The 25,239-nt window shown below is 42.2% G+C and overlaps 1 protein-coding gene across 4 annotated transcripts in view; it reads right to left on the bottom strand.

The window, feature by feature from the left end:
• Nucleotides 1-17,110, bottom strand: part of nhsb (Nance-Horan syndrome b (congenital cataracts and dental anomalies)) — a 72,586-nt gene extending 55,476 nt beyond the window's left edge. For 3 of the 4 annotated variants that reach the window (XM_048234998.1, XM_048235000.1, XM_048234999.1), the window contains exon 1: nucleotides 16,590-17,109. In XM_048234998.1, coding sequence (XP_048090955.1) covers nucleotides 16,590-16,869 — 280 coding nt within the window. In that variant the 5' untranslated portion in view covers nucleotides 16,870-17,109. Of the gene's footprint in view, nucleotides 1-16,589 lie in introns of all 4 variants that reach the window. The other variant, XM_048234997.1, reaches the window with a different exon arrangement.
• Nucleotides 17,111-25,239: the final 8,129 nt, after the last annotated feature.

Below are 25,239 nucleotides of genomic sequence, written 5' to 3'. Positions count from 1 at the left end.
AACCTAATTTCATCATGGCCAATGCCAACCCATGCAACTTGAGAAATGTTCACGTCTGAGCTGCAGAGGAATACCAGAAACATTTGGTTTGAAGTCAGTGTCTGTAAAACATTATAAACACATTCAGAAAGGATTATAAAGTGTTCATAATGCCTCATAATGATTGACGTAGGTGTATATAAATATTTATAATACTGATGGATGCACTCATTAAGTATACAAATGTTTTAGTACAAGGCCTTGCAGCTTAAAATATCATAATGTGTAGTAAAGTTTCTTTTAATATCATAATGCATAATAATGTTTATTTTAGCTCTTAATAATAGCTATAATAACATCAATAATTACATTTCAGAAGCTTTATAAACAATACATTGTACATTAGAACAATGCATTATAACCCTTAATGGATGTGTTATAATGATTTATGGATACTGGGTGTACAAAAATGTCCATCCGATGCACTAGTCTACTAGCCTGGCTAACGTCAGACCTCATCTCATTGAGATGGGGTCTAGGAACTAGACATTCCTTTTCTCGTATTTGAAACGTGGTTTACGAATGCCCAGAGCCGTTTATTGGGTGGTGCGAATGTCTATCAAATGCGTCTGTAGCTCATAACAACTTCGGTGTGTCGTCATTGTCTTGCTTCCCTCCCTCTGTTCTGTGATTGGTTCATTCGTTGAGGTGAAAACAAAGTCCATAGAATCCAGGCTGCCTAGCAGCGTGAATAAAATCGTGCGCCTAAGACAGCATGGGAAAACCCAGGCTACTAGTAGCCCAGTTGCCCTGGCCATGTAAACTACCAGTAGCCCAGTTGCCCTGGCCATGTCTACCAGTAGCCCAGTTGCCCTGGTCCAAATCTACACTGCATCATCTCTGTCCAGAATTCACTCAAGCATAATGGACAGCACTCACAGGCGGAAAGCATAACAGCAGTCACAGGTGGGAAGCACAATGGACAGCCCTCACAGGCAACGGACAGCACTCACAGGAGAGAAGCTCAATGGGACTATTATCCCTTTACAACATCAGGTCTTACAGCAACACAAAACAGTGCACATGGCATGGCCCCCTCTGCATGTGTGATGCATCCTCATATACGACAACTTCCGCTGCTAAGTGTAAAGGAATGGGCCACTCAGCAGGTCCACACATGTCAGTGGGAGTCTCTTTAGCACAGTTGTATGGGAAACAGTTTAGTGTATAGACAAAAATGGCACGGATAGAAACACAAATGACATGGATAAGGGAGACACGTGGAGTCCAAGAAAACAATTTCATTTACAAATAAAATGTAAAGATTAAAAAACGACACAAATAGAAAAGGGGAGAATGTGTGTGTGTGTGTGTGTGTGTGTGTGGGCCTGATCTGTCCAGACACTGCCGTGCTCATTGTGTGACAGCAAGGATTCACTGTCCAATTAGTTTGGCGTGGTTTCACGGGCGTCCTGTAAGGTGCTTAAGGGGTCAATCTGTCTCGACACGGGAGATCTTTAAGTATTTCCGATCCCTCTAACACACTATTGGATTTCTAGCTGATCCACTAAAACACACTGATTTACTATGCTACTGTGCTGAGCTAGAGCTGGACACGCAGCTAAGCTACCTGACATGTACAAACATACTGTACATATTTTCAAACATACATAGTGAAAAATCAACAGTCCAGGAATCTCGTGTCTTTAAACATAATCAGAGCCAAAGAGACAAGGATGATTCGCATTAAGAACTTCCAAGAAAGGATCTCATCTCCTTTATATAATCCCCTTAAAAAAAACTCCATTAAGCTCAGGAAAGATGTTGTTTGAGTTTTTCCCATCATTGTCATATACACTCTTGTAGTGGTTCCCTTTCAGCAGTGAAAAGCCAAGGAGTGGCAATATTGAGCTAACTTCGGCGGGTATGACTTCAAACACCGGCTGTTTCCAGCGCAGCATCTTTCAGTCGTGACACTGTTACGATGGCAGTGGGCTTAGTCGGGCTGCCATCTGCAGCAGTACAGATGGCCGTGGGTCCCGTCCTGGGAATCGCTAATACACTTTCAGTTAAAGGGTTCATTCAGTTGGGTTTAGATATCTCCAAAAAACAGAGAAGAAGAGCCTTGTGTGCAAGTTTACATCATGACAGCGATGTGCTGTATAGAATTTGCCTCTTGACATGGAGCTGGTCACTCTTCATCCAACATCACATAGTTATGGGGCAGTCGTGGCCTACTGGTTAGCGCTTCAGACTTGTTACCGAAGGGTTGCTGGTTCGAACCCCGACCAGTAGGCATGGCTGAAGTGCCCTTGAGCAAGGCACCTAACCCCTCACTGCTCCCCGAGCGCCGCTGTTGTTGCAGGCAGCTCACTGCGCCGGGATTAGTGTGTGCTTCACCTCACTGTGTGTTTCACTAATTCACGGATTGGGATAAATGCAGAGACTAAATTTCCCTCACTATACTTATATAGTTAAATCCAGCAACTACATAAAGGCATTTGGGTAAAGCCATACCACTGAACCAGTATCTGTGGTTGGAAAATAAGCTATAGTTATAAATTATATAAATATGTTATAGCTCTCGGTTATAGTGAGGGTTGGTGACCAAGGAAGGTATCTGTTGATGAGCATCCAGAAGTGAAATTTGCCTCATGGTGCTTTTCCTAAACCTTCCCAGGGGCTTCAGAATGGGAGCCACCGTCTTTCAGAGATTCAGATATTTCTTATTTTCATTTCAGCAACAATGTAAACATGTTTTGTAAGTTGATCTGGATGCCTTTCAGATGCTTCTAGGGTATATGTGCTGTTCAGGGGGCTGTCGGAGTGCGTGGCCGTATTTGGCAGATGAAGGGAGAGCCTAATTGCGTAACACAGACTCCTTGTTTTGGGCTCATTTCCATCCCTACCTAACAGCATGTGTTTGGCATTAAGGCCTCAAATTAGATGTGGAAGCGAAGGGGAAAACAAGCCCAAACTATTTTGGGAACATGACATTATTTATGGCTCCTTGATCCAAACCACAGAATCATACATTTGATCAATACGAGATGAAAGGTGGCCTGGGTCTTGCCTTACATTAATCTCTTTTTTTCATAAATGCACTGCTGTACTTGCAAATAATTCTGTCACTCAGTTTGTCATTCACAAACAACTTGGAGAAAAACAAATTGCTGCCAAACTGAATCAATGGCAAACATCTAATGACATTAAAAACATCAGCGGTTTAATGCTTCTCAGAAGACCTTCATGTGAATCTGACAAAACTAGCCATAGCTACGGAGTTCCCATTCAGTGCCTTGACCACTTTTGAAGATCCAGCTAATGCTGAAATCACAGCCATCCCTGCTGTTACACACAGCCACACCTCAATTCCTCTCTCATTTTCTGACAGACCACTTGTGGTTGAACAGCTTGGCAGTCAATTGCAAACAGCTCCATCCTATAGTGTGACACCAGGCCTCTTTCTAACATTGTCCCCTCTGATTCCTGCCTAGCCTACTGTTTGAATCCTATTAAGATTCAACCATATTATGGAATGGCTGGAACTGCAAACAAATTCCCCTGATTTTTAAAGGCTTCACATATGGACATCATAAGTAAAGTATAACTAAATCAAATGTTTTTGACTTAGAAAAAAACCCCTTAACAATCACAATTAAACAAAAACAATGTAAGTGATATTTAGCATGATCTGTGATGTGTCATACAATAAAGTAGGCCTACATAAAGAAAGTAGAGCTATTTGGTCATCCTAACAACAAAAATGGCTTGCAAACACACCAGTTCATGAAAGCAAACAGAGACAGATATCCAGATCAACAGTGTCAATGTGATGTAGCCTGGACACCAACAATCCTCCCTCCAATGGTCTTGATCACCAAACCAACCTCACTGCAGTAATTGTTAGCCCAGATCAGTTTGTGGTTGGTGGTTTAGGAAACATTCCGAAGAGGGAGAGACCAGAGCATTTTAATGCTGGGAATGACTGGCAGATGCCTTTCACACCAATGCAGAACAGAGAGCACACAGCACACAGGCCGAGGATGAACACGGAGAGTGGGAAAACCTCCAGGTTCTATATCTCCCATAACAACCCTATAGATACAATGTGAGTATATCTTCTGAGGAGGAGATTGTATCTGTCTGAATGGTGACGCAATGCATCAAAGAATAAAATAATAGATGAAAAAAGACTAGATGAAAGAATAGTCCAAAGGTTGACTGAATGAAATACACACATAAAACAACTTCTAACACAAAAGGAGGTACACGCATAAACAAAGATCATAAAACACTCACAGACAGAGAGCACTGGGCATTTGAACTTCTGTGGTGAAGTGGACCATAAACGACTGCTCTTACATAACTCTGTGGCCCAAGGTCACAAATCGGCATATATTCTCGGTGAAGTCAGTCAAATCTCCATGCGGCTGTTGTGCTGGCCTTTGATAAAAGAGGAGCCATAAAGAAAGGAGAATAAAAGACAGATAAAAAGACAGAGGGAGGAGGGGAGAGACAGATAGAGAGAGACAGAGGGAGGAGGGGAGAGATTGTACACAAGCTCCATGAATGGAAACGAGTCTCTGTGTAGTCAAAGCACCTGGCGAAGAGTTGACAGACCCAAACCTCGGCTGCTGCAGCAGCTTTGTACCTCTACCACTACGATCCAACAAAGCTCTCGTGTGCCCCAGGCGAAGGCACTGAAGACAGTGGCCTTCATTTCCATAATCACATTGCCCTGCTTTATTTTTTCCTTGTAATTTGCATTTGCAAGACAGCGACTGCATCAGCTGTGATGTGCTTGCTGTGCAGGACCAGTCGTTCAGTTGCTTTTGTTCCCCATCAGCTTTTATGCATGTTAGCTTCGTGATATACAATATATGTTCCAGAGATCACATGTGAGGGTGGTGTTTGTTGTACACCAAGCCAGTTTGTTTTACTCAGCTTGGCCTGGAGGGGCTCGTCTCCAGCCTCCATGTTGAATGGCAATGATCAGTATTCCTACCCGCTTCAGACTTGACATTGTTATGCAAAAAACATGCCTCAATGACTGAATGACCTCAGACTTTGTATTAGTTCAAATACCTTTACTTTATAAAAAAAAACTACATTTGGGTTTCCGTAATTGTTTCTGTGTGAAAGTTCCAGCTGTGAATATGGCAAAAAAGACCACCATTTCAGCCTTCCAATCTGCACTTAACTACAGGAGATCCCTTACGAAAATCCACTATGGTTTCCTATGGTATTGATACAGTAACTATGGTTTTACCATGGTACCCCATGGTGGTGATGATCACCATGCTTCTAACCATAGTACTACTATGGTTTATGCATAGTTCTTCATAGTAGCCTTGGCACCACCATGATTCCTCTATCGCACTTCATGGTGACTATGGCACTACTATGGTTTTAACATGGTAACCGTGTAACTACTATGTTTTTTTAACAGTCGATGAAGTTGGGTTAGGGAAAAACATGGTTTATACCCTTTGAGGAAAACCACGGTTTATACCTTCTGTGGAAAACCATGGTTTATACCTTCTGAGGAAAACCATGGTTAATGACCATGGTAATGTTAGGGTTTAACCCTTGTCTGGTGGACCCACCACATTATTAAGCTTTTATGGTTCATATTATGATCATATGATCATTTTAGTTTTTTGTGAGAAAAACGAGGAAGTTCAATTATAGAATTCCCACACACAGACACGCACACATACAGACACAGACAGCAGGCCCAGTTTGGAGGATGACACAGTTAAGGTACATATAACACTTGAGTCCAGTAGACCCGAACACCACACAGTAATAGTATACACATAGTGGCTGACCCTTAACTACAGGAGATGTATGACTGAGCCAGACCCGGCTGGTTTGTGGACACAGAGCTCCTATGTTCCTGCAGTCTGTGGCCTCGACTCCATATTAAAACCCTGGTAGGGAGTCTCTCTGGGCTCCATATTAAAACCCTGGTAGGGCGTCTCTCTGCAGAAGAATGTCGGAGCTCTGACCAACATCTCTGGCCTCAGCAGAAGTATTGTTTTTTTCTTTTAAAGGACAATTTCACTGAAGTTATCTGCTCTGAATGTGACCAAGGGATCAGTGGACGACTTCCTGTTCATGATTTAGGAACGTTTACGTTTTTACCTGAACAGTCTGGTGGTGCTGATAGGAGCCTGGTTTGAGGGCTCAGGTGTGGCCGTCTCAGGTGTACCCGAGTGGCTCCCTGCAGGTGAAACCCGCAGGAAGGCTGGTTTGAGATATTAAACATGCCACACATGTCACAACAGCGATGCAAGAGCGATAAAGAAGAGGCTTGCCTTTGTACTGCACGAGGGAAGTGGTCTGGGACAGAATTCCTTTCTCATTTCAAAGAATTACTGGAAAACCCATCTGTGTCCCCATGCATGATTGCACCATCCGTTTTTTTAACCAAACACAAATTTTCAATGAAATCTAATTGAACAAACACAAAATTGTGAGTTCCACGAAGTGGCATGTTGGTTCTGTAGGGATTGGAGGTGGTTGGGGAGAACAGGGGAGAAGGCTCTGGGCTGTTAATATTTCATCAGACACCATTATTATTATTTCACTACTACACCACAGCTAAAAGCACTCTATACAGAATGGCAAATTAGAAAGTCCCACTTTTGAGGTGGAATGCCACGCCTTGGTATTTTATGACATTTCTTCCTTGTGGATCCAAATCCAATGGAGGCGACATCTATCCAAACTGTATTTAAATTAATCAAACAGTGTAATTCATTTTTAACACAAGAAGATGCCCTACAATTCAGTCCTGATACCGAATGAATGCTGATCATACTCGGAGAAAACACAGTGGTTAATTCTAAGAATGCTGACATTTTAGTGAATCTCCAGGAGAATCTGCATAAAACAGGTATTTTCTTACTTTATTTTTTATTTTTTGTCTCTGAGGTCACTCAATAGATCGATCTATGGTGAATCAGCCATTCAAAGTGGATTATAATCTAAAAAGATTAAAAGGCAGAATTCCCAGAATCGAAGCCGCTACCATACGCCTCGAGGGAGCCAGCCTGGAGAGGTATGTGGAACAGTCTAGACTTTGTCACATAGACCACCGCCAATTACTTGAAATCTCATAACAATAACCACTCCAGACAGCCTGCTGCAGTCGGACAGGACTGAACACGCCCAACCAGCAGAGGGAAGCCCTCTTTCCTAAAAATAGGATTCACAGTCGACAGAGATACCCGTGCATGCGGAACACAGACATCCCTGTGTTCGAGTGCCATTGTTCACTTATCAAGTGGATACATGCCACCCGTTTTGCCTATAGATCCTATAGGCTACTCTTTCTACTGTGGCAAGTGTACGTTGTTGTCCTGTGTGCGATATAGCATTTCTCATCAAATTGTTAAAGGAGCACATGATGGTTTGTAACATGAGGGGATCCCGGGTTTAATGCACTCACTGTCAGGCTGGTGCGTTTCCAGGCCAGCATTATGGCGTTAGTGAGGAGTACAGCGTATTTGGACAGGGCTGACCAAGTCATGGCAGACACACAGCTCTGCGGTCACTTCGTGGGGATGGGAAGCCCTGATGTCAACTTCATTACGTCTGCATTTTATTGTCACACCAAGAAAAAAACAAACAAACCACTTGAGATGGTCTTCAAAGACACAAATCCTGTCCTCAGTTTCATAACTGTTAACTGTCAAATTAAAGAGATGAAAAGGTAAACAATCCTCCGACTGCACTGAATTACTAAACTGAGTTTGTCACCATCATCCAGTTCACATTCATGGACGTTTGCAGGCCTACTGTATAGCTTTATACAGTAGAGACATATAACCTACAGTGTAGCATAATGTTCCTGCTTTGTCTGACTGGCCGTCCAGAATCTGGTCAGACCAGCCATGTGCAGCTAAGGAAAGGGACGCTAATGTCTCGGAAGGCTGCAGGCTAATTGAGTGAGGGTAGAATGGCTGTGATCGGGCAAAGGGGAGGCTTGGGTTAGGGCTTAATTGGACATGGTCCTGTGTCAATTAGTAGAGGTGGTTAACCAGGGATGCTCTGGTCAGTACACAGATGTTACAAGAAATCTGGGAATCCTGCCAATTGCAGCAAAATGAGAAGCACTGAGACCATCCAATGTACACCGGGTCTCCCAACAGAAAGTCAATTCTACTCTGAAATGTCACTTTTAAAGGCGTGATGGCAGTCGCTGGATTATTTGATTAAAAGCTGGGCAGTTGGACTGTACTGCCCCTCGTAACAGCCCAAACCCCACACAAGCGGTTGCTGACTAGGAAGCATGGGAAAATAAATCTCAGCCAATCCAGACCCAGAAGGAACAGCACCTTAGTCTGTGGTGAGATTCTAAAATGGCCACCGTATTTCGATTCGGGCTCTGTTCCCCTGTCCCAGAGATGGGTTCCCCTCTCCTCCAGCCCTCTCCATGTGCTCTTCTAGACGTGTCGGTGGCAGCAGGAGGATGCGGACGGCCCTTCCGTCAGAGTGCACATTTTTCAGACAGGCCTCATGAAGGCAGCTTGATGGGTCTCCAATGGAAATCAAAGTGCATTAAACATTAAAAGGGCTGTCAAGGCCCTGAAGTAGATCAACTGCAGCCAGAAGTAGGGCAGAGAGACTGCTAAGAGGCAGCAAACTGTCTACTTAATCAGACACGTGTGTGTGTGTGTGTGTGTGTGTGTGGGGGTTAAACCTCTGCGCTGTGTGTGTGTGTTTTTGTGTCTTTGTGTGTGTGTATATATGAATATAACAACTCATTTACTGTGTGTGTGTTTTTGTGTCTTTGTGTGTGTATATATGAATATAACGACTCATTTACTGTTCAATTCCTGCAGCAGTGCTTTCACTTCAAAGCATATGTCATATACGGTAATCAAAATTGTCTTGCTCAAGTAGTTTATAATATATGGTATGGTACAAATGAAAGCTGGTGCCTCAGCCTCAATTTGAGTGCACACGGCCCTACAGTATCATGCCCTTTTATGGTGATTTAAGGGCGTTTACCTATGCTAATTAAGAACATTGGCACGCCGTGCCAACTTAAGAAGAAATGGGATTCAGCATGATAAGAACAAAACTGCGAACGATTCTGAGGTTTAAGAACACCTTTGTGAATCTGCTTAAGAGTTTTCGTAGGACCTTCTTAAGAACACAGTTAAGAAAATTCTTAGGAAGATATTGGTGAATGAGGCCCAATGATCTGATGACGAGCAAATAAGTAACCATAAAACTGAACGCATATATGAACACCCCCCAGCCCATCACCACACGCCTCTTCTAGTCTACACTGCACCTGACACACAAACACACACACACCCACAGACACAAAATGCACCCTCGCTGCCTCCAAGGTGGTCTGCATCTGGGAAGCGTGTCTTTCCAAGCCTGGGTAGGGGGGTGTGTGCGTGTGTCTGTGTGTGTGCGTGCGTGTGGAGGGGTGGGGGCAGGGTGGCGGTCGCAGGGGTCAGCTCTCTGAGTGGATGCACCATAAGGGGCTGAGTGCTGCTCCATTTCCCAGGTGTTTATATTTGTCTGCATGTGTGTGTGTGTGTGTCTGCATATGTGTGCGTGTGTCTGCGCACCGCAGTCAAAACACAGCGAAAGATGAGTGCTCACAGAGCTTTTAAGTCTTTTCTAGCTTTTTAGTCCTTTAAGATGGAGACCAAACTGTCAGCCCGATTCCTGGCATGATGCATCTCTGCATATAACTCACCTTATTATTGCAAGTGGCCACAAACATAGCATTAGTAAGCCAGTGTATAAAACCTCAACAAGTTATCTTCATGATAGTAACTTGAGTGAGATATTGAATGTTTATTTTCAGATTTATTTGGATTTTTGACCCATTTTAAATTTCTTTGGAGATCTACTAGATATAATGGGAACCAAGACAAAGGCACACAAGTCCTGCTGTCTTAACTAATTATTCATGAGGTCAAATGCTAACGCCCCTTTCATTCTTCCAGCTTGTGCTGTTGTTGGGGGTTGTGGCTTTGTCTTTGCTTGGCTGGGTCTGGCCAGAAGGATTGGGGGTCACCAGAGATATACAGACCAAAGACCCCTCACGCAGCTGGTTCCGTCTCTCTCGGGGTCTGTGGTCACCACGTGTGTTAATGGTCATACAAGTGTTAATGGTCATACATGTGTTAATGGTCATACATGTGTTAATGCCTGTATGTTTTTGCAGAGGATAGAGACAGGGCAGTTCAATGAGGGTCTAGGGTTCTTAATGGCACACCATAGCAAGTGACGTTAAAGTACAATATCCTAGTTTACAACAACAACTTGTATTTATATAGCACTTTATCAAGCACTCAAAGTCCTTTACACTGAAAAGGGAACCTTATTAACCAACAACCAATCTGTAGTATAGTACAGGGAAGGGTGGATGGTGGATGGTGGAGATGGTGAAAAAACAGCAGTGTTGTTGTCTTACCTCAACGAAGATGCAATGATCTGAAGCACTGAAAATAACCAAAAAAGCTGCTATGCTGAGATTTGGCCCATGCCATAGGATCAGTTAGTTACTACTGTATGCTGACAGTTGGGCCATGCCGTATGATCAGTTAATTACTATGCTGAGATTTGGCCCATGCCATAGGATCAGTTAGTTACTACTGTATGCTGACAGTTGGGCCATGCCATAGGCTCAGTTAATTACTATGCTGAGAGTTGGGCCATGCCATAGGATCAGTTAGTTACTACTGTATGCTGACAGTTGGGCCATGCCATTTGATCAGTTAATTACTATGCTGAGAGTTGGGCCATGCCATAGGATCAGTTAATTACTACTGTATGCTGAGAATTGGCCCATGCCATAGGATCAGTTAGTTACTATGCTGAGATTTGGGCCATGCCATAGGATCAGTTAGTTACTACTGTATGCTGAGAGTTGGGCCATGCCATAGGCTCAGTTAGTTGCTATGCTGAGAGTTGGGCCATGCCATAGGATCAGTTAGTTACTATGCTGAGAGTTGGGCCATGCCATATGATCAGTTAGCTGCAAGGGAAAGGCTTAAGCGGCCTGATTGTCTGCTAAATCATTTGTTGCAGTAGAGGGGGCACAGCAAACAGGCATACTATGAGGCAAATGGCTGGCATGTGTTCCACCACTTACACCCGAACAAGCTCAAACAACATGAACTTTTACAATCAGTCAGATTGCGCCTCTGTTGAACTAACCAGTTAGACTGCACCTTACGGAGGGAGCAGCCCTGGGACTCGTACGGTTTATGGAGCCCTGGGACTCTTATGGAGGGAGCAGGAGCAGCCCTGGGACTCGTCCGGTTTATGGAGCCCTGGGACTCTTACGGAGGGAGCAGGAGCAGCCCTGTGACTCGTACGGTTTATGGAGCCCTGGGACTCTTTCAGTTAATGGCTGGAATCACTGGAAACCACTCCTTAATAACCATGAGAAGAGTCAGAAATGACTCACGGAGCAATCATACAGAACTTTGACCATTAAATACTGATATGGCTTTCCAAGTTATGCATTACTCCTCAGGTGAGGCGTACAATCTGACAAATCTGCCATTCACTTTAGAAACACGCTTCTCTCCTAACTAGCACTGCCCTGTGTTTTCCCCTTGTCCCACAGGACGGCTAAGGAGCGCCAGCGGACGCTGTGAGGGCTGTTTCTTACTACGCACAGACAAACAGACACTCCTGAGATCCTCACAGACAAACAGACACTCCTGAGATAGGCACAGACAAACACACACTCCTGACATCCTCACAGACAAACACACACTCCTGAGATCCTCACAGACAAACACACACTCCTGAGATCCTCACAGACAGACACTCCTGAGTTTCAATCTCACACAAAGGACAACAGAGGCCTCGAATGTTTTTCATGGCTGACAAAGTCTACCTAGGCCAGTCGCTGCCAGGCTTATTCTGGAGGGATGGACACTGCGTCCCCTTAGAATTATAATGTGCTATCTGACATTTTTGTCAAAATTGAGTTATTGACATTTTCATATTCTGTGACAACTTAAGAAGGTGAGGTGGGGTGAGGTGATTCTTGTAGTTGTAGGCATTTTTTGTACATTATATCTAAAGAGGTTTGTTCCATTTATCAGTATAACTCCATGGAATCATAAAACTTCATAAAACTTCATAAAAGCTCAATATCTCAGAACCACTCAGAACGTAGATAGAACCATATAATTCCAAGGGGACGACTTGGTTGTGGCCAGAAGTGGGCATGAATATGTGTGTGTTGCCCATAAAGCAGCTGTAGTTCCAGGCCACCACGGCTCATATATGGATGAGCATATAGCCTAGCCACCCTTTCCTCCCTCGTCCTCTATGGCCTTGGCTCTTATATAACAGAAGCTGTGTTGATGCGCATGTACAGTGTGTGGGTGTATGCTGCACACATATGTTCCTGCTTATATCTACAGAACACCATGACCCGAAAATCCATGTGTGTGTGTGTGTGTGTGTGTGTGTGTGTTTGTGTGTGTCTGTGTATGTACTGTACATGTGTATGTGTGTGTAATAAAAAACTGACAAGCAGCCTGAGTGGTCAGCAGATCTTCAGTGGTAGTTTAACTGTGACTCCGTAGGAAAAGAAAAACAATTATTTAGCTTACACATATATTCAAAGACCTGCTTCTTTAAGGTGCATCATTTTAAAGAGACGGCGCAAATCAATTTGTTGTCTTGCGTGGAGACTTCTCACACATATTTATTGACCTGCTTGCTCATACTTTCATTTCATGTGAGAGCACAAATCTATTCTTTGTCTCCCTCGCCCAGAAAAAGTGTGTCTTACCGTCGCAAAAAAGAGGTGAGGAATGATGCGTAGCACTTTTTCAAAAAGGTGTCTCTCCCCTTCCTACTCTACCTAATTAGAGAGCTGGGAGACACGTTCTCTAATTACAGAGAACCAGGAGCACGTCGTCTAATCGCTCCCCTATGGACCCTCCATCAGGGGGGGCGTGGGAGGTCTCAGCCCCCCAGGGAAGGGAGTGCCTTGTTTAGCTGCCGGAACTGAGGCTGGGACCTGGGAGAGCACCTACCCCCCAAAAAAACATTCCCATGTTAGACTAACCACAGGACACCCATCACACTCGAAAAAGATTCCCATGCTTCCATGGCCATTTCTGGTGCAGAGGAAAAAAGGGTACATGGGCGTTCCATTAACACTTTCTGCATACACTGGTCTTGGTGTGTGTGTGTGTGTGTGTTGGGGGTATTGACCATTTGTGCTGGTCACATTTCAGCAGATGGCAGAGGGAAGGTGAGATTGGTGACAAAATGTTATCCAGGTTTTCTTTTTTCTCTTCACATGGTCACAAAGACCTTTGACTCTACACACATCTGCCATGTGCATTTCTAGGACCAATTTGTCTTTAAAAATGGTTTGGTTTTTCCTCCATGACTTCAAAGGCTCAACCTTTTGATATTCAGTTAGTGTCAATATGTGTGGGAGTTGATCTCTCTTTAGCCCTTCCGCATGTGTCTCCCAAAGCTTAAGCCGAACACTTCCCAACAAACAAAGTGACAATAGAAGGTCATTAGAAGATAAGGATAATTTACAATTAGGTGCCAGATGACCTGAGGGGTTTTCACATCTGACAACTGACCAGGTTCTATATCCCAATGTGAATAAAGTTACTGAAACAGATACATACAGATCACAGATACAGTAATTCACAGATATGCAATTCTCCAACAAACTGAGTGACAGCAAAGAGCAAGCCGAACCTAATGTTCTGGGTTCAAAGACCTGGCTTCTTTGGTTCCAAGTCAGACTTTATACAACAACAATGTGTAACTTCAACTTAAGCTGGAATGCCACTGTTAAATTCTCCAACAGAATACAGAATTTCTCAAGAGCACACACTCCATCCTTGCTGTAGTTTATGTGTTAGTGTGTATGTGTGGATTATACAGTGTGTATTATATGTTTGTATATATATGTGTGTGTGCGTATGTGTCTGTGTAAAGAGACAGAGGATGTGTGTGTGTAAAGTGACAGAGAGAGTGTAAAGAGAGAGACAGACAGAGTGTAAAAAGAAAGAGAGAGCCCCCCCATACCATTCGCTTTCTGTGTGTGTGAAGAGAGATGTGTGTGTGTGTCTGTGTGTGTGTGTAAAGAGAGAGCGAGAGTGTGTGTGTGTGTGTGTGTGTATAAAGAAAGAGAGAGAGTGTGTATGTGTGTGTATGTAAAGAAAGAGAGTGAGAGTGTGTGTGTGACCCCCCCCCACCTTGTGTGTGTAGAGATTGTAGACCATGGACACTAAATAGAGCCCAGTCACTTACACAGAGCCCAGTCTCCCCGCTGAGATCAATGGCCATCTTCAAACAATCGCTCTATTCTTCTCTTACGAGGGTGAAGAACAGAGAGGTGAGCTGCCCTGGGCATGTCTTCACCTGGCTGACCTTTCAAAGCAGCCTCAACCAGTGATTTGTATGTGTATGCGTACATGTCACAGGAGGTTAGGCGGGCCTGAGCTTCAGTACCAATTTGTGTACTTAGTCCCCAAGGGACTCTTGATTCTATTCAGCGAGTTCCAATACCTTCTTCAAAGATGGAATGGCAGGCAAAGTCTGTGTGCTGTGTGTGTGTGTGTGTTTAGGATGGAGAGGGAGTTGCTCTTGTTGGTAGTAATCACCAGAAATTCTTTCACTTTTGGAAGGAAGATGAGGTAGCCATAGTTGTGTGGTCGTCCTGAGCTGTTGCTGCCAGTAGCTTGAATGTTATTCCTCATTTCTGAAAGTTGTTTTGGACAAAAGCGTCTGCTAAATGAATAAATGTAAACCTAAATGTAAAAAGGGCCTGGAGTGCTCCCTGTGACAAAGTTTTGAATTGTGCTGGGATAGACAACATTCGTATGCCCCTGAACGTTTCCAAAGCAAGAAAGAAGTGCACGGCCTAACTTGTGGATGATAGCAAGAGCAGGAATTCGACTTTGGCCTACAAAAGCTTTCAGGAAGAGATTCAGCTATATGAAGACTCATGGGAAGAGTTTTCAGTAAACAGTTTGACTGCTGCTAATAAACAATAACTGGGGAAAAGAGCTTTCTTTCTAGTGTGCACTTCTGTGACCTACATGGCTTAATCTTTTTTGGTCAAATCCGTCTACTTGTGTCAGTCGTGAAATGTGGAGGGGTTCAAAACACGTCAGATCAGATCAGTGAAAATGAAATGCCATAATCACCCAGCATATCCCCTCAAACTGCATTGGACTTGAGGTCAGAGTATGTCTCTTGGCTCAGCAAAGCTTCATCTCGCTTTAACTCAAATCACAGAGGGGAAACCCTTCTGGTCTCAAATCCAGCCATCAACTACTGTCCCAGCAACAGATTTGTAGAACATGGCATCTCGCATCCTCTTACAATTAAAGCAAGACTGCACTGCCATCACCCCCCTCCTGACTGACTAGGTTCCAACTGCTAGACCTGCTGTCTCACAGGAGATTGGAGCTAATTCTGAAATATATATTATACACAGTCAATGCTGATATTACACTGAGGTGTGGTAGGCAGGGGAGCCTGAAAGAGTGACAGAAGAAAGTAGACAGAATAGATGTGTGTACAGTTTACTGACCGATAAATGGCCAGTTCCAGAGCACCCATGTAACAGAGCCTGCAATGCTACACCCATTCTGAGCGCGCTGTCAGTGAGCGATCTTCCACATCACCTCCGCTACATTTCAGACATAACCTCCATATTTCTAAGCATATGAAACAATATGCACACGCCATGCTTAGCGAGCGATGCTTCATCTTCTTGATTCTAAATTATGCGATGTAATATTACACAATCATGTCTGCTTATAGGAATCTGTTTTTCAATTTCATATCGCGTACTTGTACTGCATAGGTCACAATGTAGGCTCTTTAAGGCGGTTGATTCACAAGGCCATACACAGGGTAGGCTATGACCAGCAGATACTGTGAAAATTTCACCTTTCCTTTCCTGGGAACTGGTTATTTTACTTCAATTATCTCTCTCTGTATCGACTGAATTGGCCGTCAACTGATTTTTACTGCAATGGTCCTTCACATCTGAATATGTAATTACTGCCGTGGTGTGCGTTTCATCCTATACAGTAGTTGCTTGGTCTGTCGGAGGGGAGCGGCCGATTCTAACGTCCAGATTGGAGGAAAAAGATCAGTGGTCCTTGCTTGAGACCCCATACCTGCAGTGCTAGCCCTTGCATTCGCCCATCTTAATCAGCGTGGAGTGATGTGACTGCCGGAGACATTGCCCCTCTCCACTGCAGCCTCCACGCCCATCTCCCTCCTATTACCGATTGCTTGTAATATTTGGAATGAATGCATGCACATTCTTATCACAGCGCTAGCTACTTGATATGCACTCGCCGAAAAGCAATGTCTTGTCCGTGTGCGATTTGTGGGATCGAAAAAAGACTGATGAATACGCTGATGAGCAGGTGTGCGCATGCTGCCGTGCGACACATTGTAATTCAAGTCTATAATTTATGTTACGCTGGCGAACTTCAGTGCATACAATCAGGTATTTGTTTTTTAACGCATAACATTACGTACCTTCACCTGTAAGAAGCACAGACAATATACAGACATGATCAAGAGGATGGATGGGTACTTACGCACTGGCTCCTGTTTGGGATCTAACGCGCTAGCAGTTTGTTGTATCTTGCATATTTTATTCTGTAGAACCCAAACCCGTTGATTCGTGGAAATTATCTCGTTCTCCAACTCTTCAAATAAGGAGCAGGCATGTTTGGCCAGGTCGGAAAGCTGCCGCAAGGTCCGGGAAAGAACCACATTGTTGATTGAACACAAATCCTCGAATAGCAAGCCCTCATCATTTGGAATTGGATGCCTACACAGAAGCGGTGGCTCCACGATCCGTTTCGCAAATGGCATTTTGAAAAATATAATATCCGAATTCTAAAAAAAGGGGGAAAGAAAAATCAACCAAATCCAAAAGGAGAGTCCAGTAGGTCCTCCTTCAATCCCAGATTCCCGAATTCTTCTTGCAAGCCTCCATCGTTTCTCTCCGGCGATAGAGATCACACACGCTGAGCGCGTAACGCAGCTTCCCCTTAGAGATCTTTGCTGCTCCTCGTAGCATCAGATGCCTTGCCGTGGTATTTTTTCCCAGCGCTTGAAGTTGAGGTGGAATGGGGTTTTAAACAGGGGGAATTGTAAAACATGGATTGGCTATCACCAACCACGGATCTGGAACGCTCCCTTGGCCAATTTTGTGGATTGGGTTAGTCAGTGCATTCCACTAGGCTACGTTAGCAAAGGGAGTGGCAGCTAAGATTTCATTCAAAGTATCAACAGTGAAGTCAGTAGTGTCTGGTCACCGATACCCCATTGTAAGGTTATTTAGGAGTATAGCCTAGGCATAGTGAGTGGTCCATGGATCTGCCGGGTGGTTTAATGTCCCAATTTCAGATTAAGATGTGTGAAATACATTCTTAAACCTAACATAGCCTAAGCTATTCTAATGGGATGTTGGGATCAGTTCGCATTTAGATTGCTGAATGAGAGACGCTTACTCCGACACATCTCTCACAATCGCTGATTGAGTATTTCTCTAAATCCCAGCTGCTGTTGTCAGTAGCCTACCGTTTAGAATGACAGGATTTAACGGTTCCTATGCAGTGGCTGATGCCGGCACTGGAAATGCAAAGGTTGCAAACTTAACATTGGCCGGATCTCGTCACTGTCTGGCTTTGTTCATTACAAGTCCAATTTTGTTCATGTCACACCAGTTTTCTTTCTTTTTTTTTTTTTTTACTTGTGGACTTGTGGACCCAAACTCCATCTGATTCGTCACTTTGAAATAAAATAAGCTTAGTTAGCGAAATAGCTACCGACATTCAACAAAATAGTACAAAATAAGCTAAAACATAAACAAAAACTAGCCTAAGGAATATCATCACTCTTGCTGGAAAAACAAACTTCAACGCCGTTTTACATGAAGATATGTGGCTCCATCTTGTGGTCGAGAACATGTCTTGTGTCTATCTCCAGATATCCTTGCTGAAATTTGAAGTGCACTGACATGAACAAGAGAGCTCAGATCCTATAGCATCTCAATATGTTTCAGACTTTACTGAACTGGGATAGAGATAGAATGGTAGATTTTATACATATATACCATATATATACCATATATAATATATATATATCAATATATCAAACACACACACCATACCCACACACCGCATTATTGCTCCCCCCACACACACTCACCAATACACCCCCCCACACACACACCATTTCATCATCCCACTCTCACACACCCCATTACACCCCCCTCACACACACACACACACACACACACACACACCGTACCCCCCTATGTACACACCCAATATACCTTTTTAATTACTAGGCTACTTTTAATTTATTCTTTAAAGTTGAGCTGGCTCTTGAACACAAGGAGTTTTATTACTTACAATTCCTTAATGTCAATTCCTTAAAATAGTACATGACAAGTAAACGTTGATAATAATAATAATAATAATGTATAGGCCTGTTAATGGTGAAAATAAGCATTTATTTCAACATAGCATATTCGCCCTGATGTAGGTCTTAATATTTGATGTTGGTCTTAAACATGGCGCCCATCATTTGAGATGTCCGATCTCTCTATACGGCTCTGCTACACACACACACACACACACACACATAGTAGCAGTACACACCCAGTAGCAGTACACACCTTCCAGACCTCTCAGGTCTCAGGAGAAATACTTGTTTAGTAAAACCTACTGTTAGAACTAGGGCTGTCAATCGATTAAAAAAAATAATCTAATTAATTACATACTCTGTGATTAATTAATCTAAATTAATCGCATATATAATTTTTGCTGTGAAAGTATTTTAAATATTAAAATTCAAATGAATCATTGAATAATCAGCATTAGTGACATTAAAGTTTAAAAACTCTTTTATTATTATTTTCACTGTTCAAATAAAAGTTTTTTTTTCACATACAAGGCATTTCAGGCCACAGATATAACTTAGGGGACACAATGAAAATTAATCAACACTCCCCTCAATGTCAACACTTATTTCTTTGCATTGATGTGCGACTATAGAGTTGATGAACTCCGGTGATATGCAAATTTCTTGCTGCAGACATTGCAGAGGACTTTTTTAAAAGTAAATGTTCCAATCAATGATCCAGGCAGCACATTTTCTTCACTCTCCTTCATTTTACAGTCTGACTAGAACGGCTCGGGGTCAAAGGTTATACGGAATCGATTAATCTGCACTAATTTTTTTAATCAGTTATTTTTTCTCAAATTAATTAATCGAAATTAATCAGTTATTTTGACAGCCCTAGTTAGAACTAAACATCATCAGATGAGATCAAAGTTGCCCCAACTGTAGCCAGTTTTCAAATCTAGACTTAAGACCAAACTTTTCTCAGATGCTTTCTGCTAACTGATCGCATATTTTTTACATTTCTAAATCTGGGAAAGTCTTTCAGCTCAAATGTTAATAGTTTCTATGTTGTTTTTTTTGTTTTAATTATTACTTTTTAAACACTTTTATTGCCCTTTTATGCTTTTATGTATTATCACCTTGTGTGTTTTATGTTTTCTTCTTCTTATTATTATTATTATTTCATTCTTTGACTATTGCCCTTCTATGCTTTTATCAGCTATTCCTGTTTGCTTTTGTTTATGTAAAGCACATTAAATGACCTCTGTGTATGAAATGCGCTATACAAATAAAGTTGACTTGATTTGACTATACCCAGAAAAGAAGAGAGAAGACAGTGGTAGGTGTAGGAGGGCATGGTGGATGGACAGAACTGGATGTGGTGTTGAATCAGAATTTGCCACTAGATGGTAGCATTGCAAGGATCCAAAATTCACAATTTTTAAAACTATCGAGCCCTGGGTCGGGCATTTTGGCCCTGAAAGGAAATAAATGTGTGCGCGCACAGTTTGAACAGTCCCGGATAATTAATAATATTTTCTGGGACACGAATTGTCCCGGTTTTTGGTTAAAACAAACTTTTGATTATAATTTGTTCTAGTTTCAAATGAAACTATTCGGTTTTGTTCTTGGTTGTGTTTATCATACATCAGATCCTGTGTAGCCTACATACACAGACATAAAAGCCATGCAATCCCACGTTGTAGTTACACGTGCGTGTCTAGCCTAGTTGCTCTGTAATATAGAAAGGGACAGCAGCAGGGAAAGGAGTCCATAGCGAGTGTGTGTGTGACTGCATCAATGAGTGCATCAGGTCAAATATTGGTAACAGGAAATGAGAGAGAGAGATAGAGAGAGGCTGGCAGGTTCCAGGTGGCTTATCATTGTTGATATCTCCTTTTTAATATAAGAAATGCATAACTGCTTGTAACAACTTAATATTATGCATAGTATGTTAGATAGATAGATAGATAGATAGATAGATAGATAGATAGATAGATAGATAGATACTTTATTGATCCCCAAGGGGAAATTCAAGGTCTCAGTAGCATACAGACATCACACACAACATGCACTTACAGCAGAAAAAGTAATATACTGTACGTATAAGAAAACTCCACTGTACAATAATAGAGACAGTAGAAGATAAACATGATACTAAAATAGGCCTACTAAATGCTAAATATACTATAAAAACTAAATCAAATATCAAATATTAAATATTGTTAATATTGTGTTATCAATGTAGCACAAACAAACAAGGCTAGAGTTTATGGATTAGCCTTATATTTTACAAAAGTTGATGAAAGGTCTTTATGAGAACCATTTAGACTAAGCGACCTTAAAGTGACAATGCACCATATAAGTTAAACAGCATAATACAATTTAGAACTTTTTTTGTTACATTCTACCAATCTGCAGAATGACAGACAGGATGTTGTCCTTTCCACAGGATGTGGTTGGGGTCTGTAACTAGGTCACATACTACATACTAGGCCCAGTCTGTGTTCACATCGACTGGAATGTGAAAGTGACCACAATTAATCTTATTTCAATGAAGGTTGTGGTTTGCAAAAGCATGTTGTGACGTTGTCGAGTCTGATACTGAGAAATCTAAGACAAAGTAATATACACTGTGTACAAAATTATTAGGCAAGTTGTATTTCTGGGGATTAATTGTATTTTTGAACAAATACAATGATCTCAATCAATCAAATGTTAATAAACCTCAAACCTGAATATTTAACAAAGGGAAAGTGAGTTTTGGCTTTCTCAGGAGAAAATCTATGTGTGCAGAATTATTAGGCAACTATTGGTGTGCAGAATTATTATGCAACTAAATAAAAAACTGAAATTTTCCCACTCCACTTGTTTATTTTCATTTCTGTGACGGCCTGTTAGGCCTTCTGCTCGTTAGGCCTTCTGTTTGTTTTCTTTCTACTTGTTTTCAGGTGTGTTCAGGACCTAACGAGCTGATGAGCTGCACCTGTGTGCAGGTGTGCAGATAAGAGGACCGCTTCCTCTCCCCTTGAGAGGGCCATTCTTACTTTGGGTTTTGGACATGCAACACTGCACTCAGACACATTGCAAACACACAACATCCATGCATTACTGATGACTAACTTTGACCCACCTCACACTGTTTGTTTGTTATTTGGTTCGTTTGGTTAATAAATCTATATTTTAGATAAAGGTCCAACCTCTCGACTCCCTCTTTTGTTGTGGCCTTACCCCTAGACCATAACATTTCCTAGAGTAAGAATAAAAAATAAACAACTCAAAATGTACAAATAAACCCTTCATGAAATATTCAGTGACCAATATAGCTACCCTTCTTTTCAATAACTGTCATGAGCCTTCCATCCATGGAGTCTGTTAATTTCTTGATCTGTTGATGATGAACATTTTGTCCAGCAACAACCACAGCCTCCCAAATGCTGTTCAAAGGGGTGTATTGTCTTCCCTCACTGTAAATCTCACATTTAAGAAGGGTCCACAAGTTCTCAATGGGTTTAGGTCAGGTGAAGAAGGGGGCCATGTCATTATTCTGTCATCTTTAAAGCCTTTGCTGGCTAGCCATGCAGTGGAGTACTTGGATGCATGTGATGGAGCATTGTCCTGCATAAAAATCATGGCCTTCTTGAAGGATGTAGATTTTTCTGTACCACCGCTTGAAGAAAGTATCTTCTAAAAACTGGCAGTAGTTTTGGGAGTTGATTTTAAGTCCATCTTTAACCCGAAAAGGTCCAACTAGCTCATCCTTAACAATAGCAGCCCATACGAGTACCCCACCTCCACGTTGCTGGCGTCTGGAGCTCTGTACCCATTAGTGATCCAGCCAAGGGTCCTTCCGTCTGGTCCGTCAAAAATCACTCTCATTTCATCTGTCTATAAAACCGTTGAAAAATCTGTCTTCAGATATTTCTTGGCCCAGCAAGTAACTTCATGTTTAATTAATCTCAAGTCTCTAGCAGTTATTCTGCGTCTTTCTTTCTCCACAAATGTTTCTTGCAACCCTTTTAACTATTCGCAACAAAACGTTTGATTATTTGGTGATCACGCCTCAATATCTTTGCTTCCTCAAGAGTGCTGCATCCCTGTGAAAGGCATTTTACATTTTTTTTTGCTTTTTGTAAGAGTCTGTTAAATCTCTTTTTAGGCCCATTTTGTCTGAGGTAAAGAAGCTGACTAATAATTATGCACACCTTGATTGTAGGGTGTTGATCACTTTAGGCCACACCCTCCCTCATTTCACAAATACACATCAACTGATGATGCATAAATCCAATCAGCATTCAGGTTTATATAGCTTGGAGTTGGAAATATGCATACAAATGATGATAAGGCAAAAATACTCACTTGCCTAATAATTGTGCACACAGTGTAGAGGGGGGTAGGCTATTCGGAAAAGCGCATATTTCCCATCCGTTTTTTAAAATAATTCCGTTCACACTGATGCTAAACATGCTATAAACTGCTGGGGAAAGGTGTCACAAACCCCTTGAGCAAACAGATGGCCAATCAAAGATTTCAAACAAACGAGGGAATAACATGTCACAATGCAAAAACACTGTTTTCCCTGGATGAACGTGAAAACAGAGATTTCCCACATTCCCACTTTGGCAGGAGTTTTCATAAATAATCGTCTTCAGTGATAAAATCTCCATTTCCATGTAAATGAAAGGCCAAACCGCATGGAAATAATATGCATTTTCCAATGGGGTCTTAGAAGCCATCTGTCAACCTAAGCATGCTCAGATGACCTGATAGACGAGGCACTGTTGCTCATCTGTCCATCATCGTACAAAGCCCAGTTTGATTGGCCCTAACAGCTCTGGTTCGGGCATAGTTGCTCCACAACGCAACAAGTCCAGACTGAACTTTCCAACCTCAAATGTTGTGGACAGGGCTGTTCGCTGGCATCCAGGCTAGTAAGTGCCAATCTCAATTAGGGTTGCCACATGTACTGGATTTCCCAGGATTGTGCTCTTTTTTGAGTGTCTGTCTCGGATAATTAATAATATTTTCCTGGACATGAATTGTCCCAGTTTTGGGGTGAAAACTAACTTTTTATTATAATTTGTGCTTATAGCAACGGCCGCGCAACCACAGGTACAGTATGACCCAAGATCCCACGTTGTAGTTACACGTGCGTGTCTAGCCTAGTTGCTCTGAATGGTAGAAAGGGGCAGCAGCAGGAAAAGGAGTCCAAAGTGAGAGTGTGTGTGACTGCATCAACGAGTGCATCAGGTCAAATATTGGTAAGAGACAACAGGAAATGAGAGAGAGAGAGAGAGAGAGAGACTGGCAGGTTCCAGGTGGCTTATCATTGTTGAAATTTCCTTTTTAATATAAGAAATGCATAACTGCTTGTAACAACTTAATATTATGCATAGTATTGTTAATATTGTGTTATCAGTGTAGCACAAACAAAAAAGGCTAGAGTTTGATTAGCCTTATATCTTAAGAGCTGATGAAAGGGCTCTTTATGAGAACCATTTAGACTAAGCGACCTTAAAGTGACAATGCACCATATAAGTTAAAGGTTGTATCAGCGATTGTAGGCCCAAAAAAGGCCCGAACATAAATGATCACAGTCATCTAATCTTTCCTAACGATCTGCTAGCTATCTGCCCCATAAGCAGGCCGTCAAAAAAAAGCGTTTCTGTAGGCAGCCTAGGCTCCGAGATCTGTACACAAAACGGGGGGGAGGGACTAGCGAGCTAGCTCTCTGTTTTGTTTGTACATCAACAGAAGTGACGTATCCCCGCTATCGCTGATACAACCTTTAAACAGGGGGTTTTCCCCGGATTTTCTCAAATCAAATGTGGCAACCCTAGTCTCAATGCAAATGTAATACTTTAGGAATACCATGGAATTGTGTTGTACCTGTTTAAAATATACTTGCCAAAAAACTTGCCAATCTGAGAACAGTTTGGTCTGAAGGAAGGAAAACAGGCCTTGTTCATGTCTGTTGCATGTTCGCCAGATTAACACAGACAATTTCATAGCATATTTCATTGATTAAACATGTACAAATAACAAAAATCTCAGGTAGACACAATAAGCCACTGATTAGAACAATTCTAAAAAAAATAGTCTGAACAGTTCTGGTGAATTACGTGACTGTCTTGCTTAGCACTGAAAGCCGTAGTAGTAATCACACCAAACTGAAACCTTATGGTTGGGGGCCCGTGGGTGGTTTACTTTCCCTGTATAAATCATCACACATCACACTCGCTTTTTGGAAAGTTCTCAAACCACTAAGTTTGAAAAGCCAGTTGTATTCCACCTCACCTCACCTTCATGTCATTTTCACCTTTTAAAAATGACCACATGGTAGGGAAACATCAGACACTTCAGTAGTGCCATGACCCGGTTCAAAACCACAGGTAAACCCCTCCAAAAACACTGGCCTATAATGGTTGGAAATGCCCTGACTCGGAGTGGAAAGAAACCAAAATCTCCCAACCAGGATTGTGCATGGCACAGATTGAGTTAAGCAACACTGGCAATAAAGAGAGAATAACAATCTAAACAAGTGAACAGGAATAGAGCAGGAAAACACTGTTTGTCACTTTGGACATTAATAAATCCAAATTCTTGTCCTCTTATCTGTCCAAGAAGGACATGATGAGAGTGATGTAAAAGAGTACATCACATGCTCGTGAGCTCTTAACATCTAAAGGTGTAGACCTGGATGAGGTATAGCCATCTTGCTGCGTGACAGGGGAACAGAGTCTGTTATCTTAGGATAATAACAATTTTACATTTTTATGATTTTATGATCCATTATGTGGTCACGTGTCTGCAGACATTCCAGTACAA

This window comes from Alosa alosa, chromosome 23 (genome assembly GCF_017589495.1).
Source record: "Alosa alosa isolate M-15738 ecotype Scorff River chromosome 23, AALO_Geno_1.1, whole genome shotgun sequence".
In the NCBI taxonomy this organism is placed as follows: Eukaryota; Metazoa; Chordata; class Actinopteri; order Clupeiformes; family Clupeidae; genus Alosa; species Alosa alosa.
This window is presented reverse-complemented; position numbering and strand designations above follow the sequence as displayed.